The following is a 7,489-nucleotide window of genomic DNA, read 5'->3' on the forward strand; positions in this document are numbered from 1 at the left end:
CACCAGAGGTCTGGGCCTTAAGCCTGGACAGTGGTGGGGAGCAGTAAGCAGAGGCCTCCTGTGTGGCTGGATGGGAGTGGGAATGTGTTTGCTCCTCACGCCTATCCTGTCTCTATGGCTGGCGGAACAGCCATGTGGCAAGGTATGAACACATCCCTCCAACCTGCAAATACTCATGACTGTGAGGGATCATTTGTTGAGCGGATGCAGGGAGGAAGGAAGTTTCGAGACTGAATAAATCAACCTGACACAGGCCAGTGCCTGAGGAGGGTCTTGGAGGAGTCATCACGGGAGGAAGTGACAGGGAAGCCCATAAAGACAGAGAGGGCTGGAGCCAGAGGTCTCGGGCATAAGGACATTTAGAGGGCAACACGATTGTCAGGAAGGAAACCCTTGGAGGGGCAAAACTGAGAATCGCAAAAGCAGAGGCGCCAGGCAGACCTCAAAATACTAAGGGACAGCTGGGTGGTGGTGGTGCACACCTTTAATCCCAGCACTCAGGAAGCAAAGGCAGGCGGATCTCTGTGAGTGCGAGGCCAGCCTGGTCTACAGAGTAAGAAATGGGACAGGCACCAAAACTCCACAGAGAAACCCACAGAGGGCAGAAAAAGAAGCCAGGAGGGTCAGAATGTGAGAACTCCTCAGTCAGTGCCAATGCCGCGCTGTGAGGTGCTCAGAGCACAGGCCTGCCCACTGCTTGCTTGACATCCCCCAGCAGGCAGAGTCTGTTGGGTGCAGCTAACTGGTTTCCCCAAGGCATGCCAAGCAGTGGGCAGGGCCCCTGAACCAGCTGGGTCTCTCCTGAAGGAGCCCCTCACATGCGTGGCCTCCAGCCTCGCTGGGGTGGGGGCTTGGCCACACCTCAGCATCTGGCTGGCAAGGAAAGGAGACTAGAGATTCACGTTTATCCTGTGTTCATAGTGGGCCCCGACCCACGTTCAGTATGTGAATGTTGAGGGAATCGTGTAGGGGAAGCCTGAGGCTGGCAGAGCCCATGGTGAGTCTTTCACTACGGGGTAAAAGGAACATTGATACTCTGGGTTCTTGGCTAGAACAAAAAAAAAAAAAATCATTTCGAAAGGCAGAAGTTTTTCATTAAAAGATCAGCTTTAGACAAGGACTTCAGGACTCTAACAAAATGCAGTGAGCTTCTTTATAGATCTGAAAATGCAAATTCCTCTGTTTAACATATGTGTAGAAGCATTCGTGAGTTAGAATTGTACATACTTTTTTACATTCCTTGCCTTTGTCTTTTGAGAATTTGATATTTCCTTTCAAAACGATATTTACCGCTGGATCTGGGGAAAGAAAGGAAAATAGGCCATGAGAACCTACAAGAGAGCAGAAGAGATAAACACTAAGTGGTTTTTTTTTTTTTTTTTTTTTTTTTTCTCAGCTGTGGGGCGCTTTCACGAGGGGGAGAACATCCACGGTGCCCTTTATTGAGAAAAGAGCCTTCCTTCCAGAGCTGCAGGAGCAGAGTGAGATGAACCCAGGCCTCCTGGGGGACGCGGCTGGCTGTCATGTTTGTGTGCCTCGGAGAGACAGAAGCCAGCAGGCTGCTCTCTGGGCGACTGTTTACAGCCAGCGTCGTCCCCATGTGTCCCAGTGCCAGCTGTGAGCCCTGTGTGTCCCTGAGTGTCAGGACAGAAAGACTTTCTGCCTCCTCTCCAGAACAGCACCCTGAAGAAGGGGAAGCCAGTGGCTTTCCAACAGAGGGACAGCCAGCAGCAGAAGGCAACCCATAGTGACACTTTGGGGTGCAGGGAAGACACGTGCTGATGCGCGCACGTTCAGCCTGGCTATTCATAGAGGCACTTTCTTTTTCTTTGGCTCTTTTGAGGCAAGGATTCACTATTTATTCCAGGCTCCACCTCCCAGCCGAGGCCCTCCTGTCTCAGCCTCCCCCGTGATGGGATTACAGACATGCTCCACCACGTCAGGCTAATATGGGCATTTCGAGTGAGATAGCCGAGAAGTTTCGAGAAGAGATTGGTGGCCAGGTGTATTGTCACACACCTGTGATTCCATCACTAGTTGAGACTGAAGCAGGAAGGTCACTGCAAGTCCAAGGCCATCCTGGTCTATATGGTGAATTCCAGACCTTGGACTACATAGTGAAAATCTATCTCCCACCCACCCTCTCAAAAAAAACGAGAGAGGCTGGGCAATTAAAACTACATCCTTTGCTCAAGACAATGAATGATAAGGAGAAAAATCTAGTCACTGGTTGTTTGTGTGACCTAATGAACTTCCTATCCTTGCTCTCTCTCCCCAGTCCCACCCCAATCCCAGCAGGGCCTTTTGTGACCTTCTGGGTCCAGGCTGAGACAGGATGATCCCGCATCAACTCGGGATCATTCCAATGGCACTAGAAGGCTTCCCATGGAGGGCAGTTTTGGTGGCTGATAACCCAGGACTTCATGACGAGTGGAGTCTCCACCTCTGCCCTGGAAGTTGACATCTGGTAGACCCAGCTGAAAACAGTCACGCTCCCCAATGGAAAGCAATTTTCTTCAGTCCCAGCAGAAACATGTCTATGGAGGCTGCGTCCTGGGAACTGCAGGGCCAAGGGGTGGGGACCCTTGGCTCAAACTAGCTTGAGCTGGCCACAGATTAGCTCTACAGCTTTGACTTTGTGGGCAGCCCTGGACAGTTTCTGTGGACAGACTAGTTCCCTAAGCTTCTTTGGAGGGGAGGAAACAGAGAAGACCCCCGTCTGAGACAGCCACTTGTCCCACAGTTTCTTGTACACTGGTCTACCTACTGGCCTGTGGGGTCTATCCCTAAATTCTGTTGTCCTTTCCAAACTGAGCTGTCCGTGCCCATTGGAGAAATCTCTGTGTCCCTCTGATATCAAGATTTTTTTTTTCCCCAGAAAGCACTTGCACTGTTTAATTGAACTGTTAATAAGTGTGGAAAATTGTCCTTTTGTATAGATCTCACATGCTCCAAAATACAATATGTTCATCAAGAAGAGGCTATGAGGTAGAAAGCACAATTTTAAGAGGCAGTCCCGAGTTCAAGTCTCAGTTCTGTCACTATTTGTGTGTGTGCGCGCGTGTGCGTGTGCGTGTATGTGTGTGTGTGTGTGTGTACATGTGCTTGTGAGCCCGGGTGGTCCTCAAGGCCCTGTGCACACTAGACAAGTGCCCTATATTGAGCTACACCTCCAGCACAGCCCATTCTGCCTTTTTACCCTCAAACATATATTGAATCCCCGCTGCGTGAGGCCGGACAGAGAGTGGTAGTGAAGCTAAATGGTCTGGCTCTTCATGTCATAGCCCAGTGTGCACTCATCTCCTAGGGCCACTTCTCAGTGATAAGATTTGGAGCTAGTCCTTGTCTTAGTTAGGGTTTCTTTTCTTTTTCTTTTTCTTTTCTTTTTTTTTTCAAGACAGGGTTTCTCTGTGTAACAGTCCTAACTGTCCTGGAACTCGCTCTGTAGACCAGGCTGGCCTCAGACTCACAGAGATCTGCCTGCCTCTGCCTCGCGAGTGCTGGGATTATAGGCAAGCATCACCATTGCCTTGGCTTAGTTAACGTTTCTATTGCTGTGAAGAGACACCATGACCACGGCAATTCTTATCAAGGAAAACATTTCGTTGGGGCTGGGTTACAGTTCAGAGGTTTAGTTCATAATCGTCATGGTGGAACATGCTGGCCTGCAGGCAGACATGGTGCTGGAGAAGGAGCTGAGAGTTCTACATCTGGATCCAAAGGCAACAGGAAGTGAACTGTGTCACTGGGTGTAGCTTGAGCATAGGAGACCTCAAAGCTCACTCACCCCCAGGGACACACTTCCTCCAACAAGGCCACACCTCCTAAGAGTGCCACTCCCTTTGGGGCCATTTTCCTTCAAACCACCACATCACTCCAGCTTTCTGACTTCAGCTAAGCACTGTGAGAGCTAAAGGGCTTAATGGACATCCAGTCCGGAAGACGTGGGTGGCCCACACCAGGTGCTGTTTCCTTGGGCTAACGGGGGACTCTTAGGAAATATTTGTGGGATATACAGTGAGGACCTCCAAGGCCATCCTCTGAGAGCCCTGGGGACAGAAACTGCTGTGGGCGTATGATTTATGCTGCTTTACACTGTGTGCCTGCTGGGGCCAAGGCCACCGGAAGCAAAGCCAAGGGATTCCAGGGACCACAGCCTCCCACCCACTCACTCGTCTCCAAAACGCCTGTCAGCAATTTGTATGTAAGAAGTTCAGGGAAGGGCAAGCTGACTCATCCTTCTTTCTGGGTGTGAAATCACCTAATCCAAAGAAAATCGCAGTGAAATGTATCAGTTTAAGACAAAGCAGGTCTTGAGACCTCACAGAGGCTGGAACCCTGCCTGTAGGAGCTAATTTTAAGGAATGCACACATGTAAGCCGACTCTAGTTAGGTAAAGGACACTGGCCAGTCCTCCCCCAACCTCTTATCCAGCCCTGTCTTCTGTGTGAATACAGACATTGCTGTTCAGATTCTTCTGCAGCCCAAGGGCTTATTTTGTAGGCTCTGTGCAAGCTCTGTGAGAAAAAAAGAGGCCACACGGCTATTTCACAGGTCAGCATGCACATCATCGACGGTGTGTAAGTCACGCTGGACAGGGTATTAATAAATGGGAAGCTGCCATCTGGCGGCACAACAGACATTGGTACCTTCACTGTCGTCGCTGTCCTCAAATCCATGCAGCTTTTTGGGTCGCTTCATGACAGGTAGTTCACAGGGAGGCTTTTGGGGTCTCTTTATGACAAGTAGTTCACAGGGAGGCTTTTGGGGTCTCTTCATGACAGGTAATTCACAGGGAGGCGAGACCAACAATTGTACTAACTTTTTTTCGTACATTTTTCTGGTGGAAGCTGAGAAACAACCAGGAGAATTAAACTGTTCCGTGTTGTATGCACAGGGTTCAGAAGGTATCTTATAACCCAGACCTTCCTTCTAGGACCGGACATTACTGGCTAATTATGGCTTTTAGCAGTGAAGCGGACCCCCCCCCACCCCCCGACAGGCACTCAAGTCGCTTTTACCATTATACAAACAGGTAATGTCTACAGATTATCAATAACCAGGTACTGGATACATCTGAGAGCAAACAGGACGTGGTTGTCTGTGAGAATAGAGATAATGAAAATACAGGGCACATCTAAAAACCCAAGGTGACTAATGGAATAGTTGGATTTTCAGCATTGAAACAAAACAAAATAAAAACAAAACAACAACAAGACAAACAAACAATCCCCCCCCCAGCCTCCGGCCTTGTATTTCCCAATCTGTAAGGACCTGGGGCTGTCTGTGACATCTTGCTTCCATATGGCTGTTTTCCTTTTTGTATTTTTAGTGAATTTCGCTGCATATGTTGCTCCTACTTTTCCTCTTGGGATTTAAACTTTGGAAGTGGTTTCTAAGCCACGAATGAATCCCCCACCGATAGGAACTGTAAACATACGTAGTATTGGGCCAGTTGAAAATCCAAGCTTCTTCAGTTGTTTGTGCAACTCATAGTCACTCAGACACTGCACATCCACCATGGTGACGGAAACTTGGCCTCTGACTCCTTGAAGTAGGAAAATATTAAACTCATTGAGACAATTTTACAAATAAATACTACAGCACAGGAGCGAACCGCCTTACCCCTCTGCTCTCCCGCAGAGAGTCCTGCTGGGACTGGCAGTCTTGAGGCAGAGCTTGGGAGGCTTCTTCTACTCTACCCAAGGTTCTTAAGGATCAGTGATTTCTAACTTTACTACTCAACTAATGTGAGAAAATTTACGTGGGTAAAATGAGCAACATATTTCCATGATGCTCTGGAATTCTGCTCAGGACTCCAGCGCCCCCGAAGATAAGCTGTTAATTACATACGAAAGAGGTGAGAGAGATTTGTTTTCAGTGAGCTAGGAACGTTATTTATCGCTGCCCTTCTTTTCCTGAGACTACCGGGTGCTCAGAGACGTCCAGGATTGCAAGCCGTGGTGGTTTTCATGTGTGCTGTTTAACACTGAGCACAACGAGATGCGGTTTTCAAAGGATTAAGGTTTTTTACTTACATGCATTTTGTGCACATGCACTTGTGTGGAGGGGTGGGTACCACAGGGCACATATGGAGGTCAGAGGACAGCTTGGGAATCACCTCTTTCTCCACCATGTGGATCGACAGGCAAGGACCTTTACCTACTGACCTCCGTGGTCAGCCTAATGGTGTTTTCTGTTTTTTGTTTTTTAAATTAGCCACTAGAAAACACTGTGGTTGATGGACTGGCGTTTGGAAAAAGTCAACACTTAATTCTTTGTACAGATTGAGTTATATAGGTTTGTGAAGTCTTGATCTGTCTAAACCTGTACAGCCTCAAGTCAATTAGTTTTATCCCCTTTATCTCTTGATTCCAACAGCCAAACTGACCCCATCACCCACCAAATGAGGTGGAGAAAGGTAGAGTCACTCATCTGGGGAGCCCTCTCAGAGGCTTGCCGTGCAGGACTTGTTTATTGCACCTCATTTCTAACAGGTCCCAAGGATTTTAATATTGCCGTGATAGTAAGCTAAGCACTCGGCATGGCAGGATAGAGTCCCATTTTAAGAAATGACTTTGCTTTTATTGGTGCTCAGTCAATGTCCAATTAGGAAGCACATCGTAAACAAGCTAGAAAAAGCCAGGGACTTGTGACCTATGACAGAGTGCTCAGGAACGCTTGCTTGGGTGATTTTGTGCTTCAAACTATGCTTCTTTTTGCAAACATGGTCTTGGTTAACATTAGTTTCCGCCTTCTCTGTGTGTCTGGGAAGCTGGATGAACCTTTCCAGAAATCAGTCTAATGTTGGAAAGGAAAAGGGCACAGTGGCTCAGCAGCTCAGATTTTTATTTATTTTTTTTATTATTTATTTATTTATTTATTTGGTACTGGAGGCACACTTAGGCAGATCTGGTGACATTTGTTCCAGAAAACAGCTGTCTGCTGTTTCCCTGGCTTCCCAAAAATAACCTTCCAAAGAGCTCTCATCAATTTCAAGTGACATTAGACAATCGCCCAGAGGGAACACACATATGGAAGACAAATATTCAAATGGAATCCAACTGGATGATTAATCCACTCACCCCTTCACATGGTTGTCTGAAGTCTATGCAGTCAAGCTGGTTACCTAAGCTGGGTGAGGCTCACCCAGGGGTTGCCATGAACAACTGTCCCCTCTTTGCCTGTTAGACATGGTGGCAATCACAATGACAGTGTGACATCAGCAGCAGTGTGACACCCCCCCCACACACACACTGATGGGGAAATTAGATGATGGACATAAGCTAAGTTCAAACAGAAGGAGGCACTGGCCAGCCTCACGGGTGGGGTGCGGCGGCGGCGGCAAAAATTTGAAGATGCTACAAGTTACCATCGTGCACAGGGCGTAAAGAGCAGCACACGGCTGTACGGTGCCAAGAGATGCGGAGGACAAATGAGAAGTCAGAGGAATGCCAGCAGCCAGGCCGCCATCTGCAGACTGGCAGGA

At 48.2% G+C, this 7,489-nt stretch overlaps 1 protein-coding gene across 2 annotated transcripts in view; it reads right to left on the reverse strand.

Moving 5' to 3' along the window:
- The window catches only part of Lemd1 (LEM domain containing 1), a 32,423-nt gene extending 25,255 nt beyond the window's left edge, over positions 1-7,168 (reverse strand). For both annotated transcript variants that reach the window (XM_037211064.1, XM_037211065.1), the window contains exons 1-4: positions 7,086-7,168; positions 5,441-5,548; positions 4,650-4,850; positions 1,228-1,298 (exon numbers count right to left, since the gene is read on the reverse strand). In XM_037211064.1, coding sequence (XP_037066959.1) covers positions 1,228-1,298; positions 4,650-4,850; positions 5,441-5,522 — 354 coding nt within the window. In that variant the 5' untranslated portion in view covers positions 5,523-5,548; positions 7,086-7,168. The remainder of the gene's footprint in view (positions 1-1,227; positions 1,299-4,649; positions 4,851-5,440; positions 5,549-7,085) is intronic.
- Between the last annotated feature and the right edge of the window lie 321 nt (positions 7,169-7,489).

This window comes from Peromyscus leucopus, chromosome 15, assembly GCF_004664715.2.
Source record: "Peromyscus leucopus breed LL Stock chromosome 15, UCI_PerLeu_2.1, whole genome shotgun sequence".
In the NCBI taxonomy this organism is placed as follows: Eukaryota; Metazoa; Chordata; class Mammalia; order Rodentia; family Cricetidae; genus Peromyscus; species Peromyscus leucopus.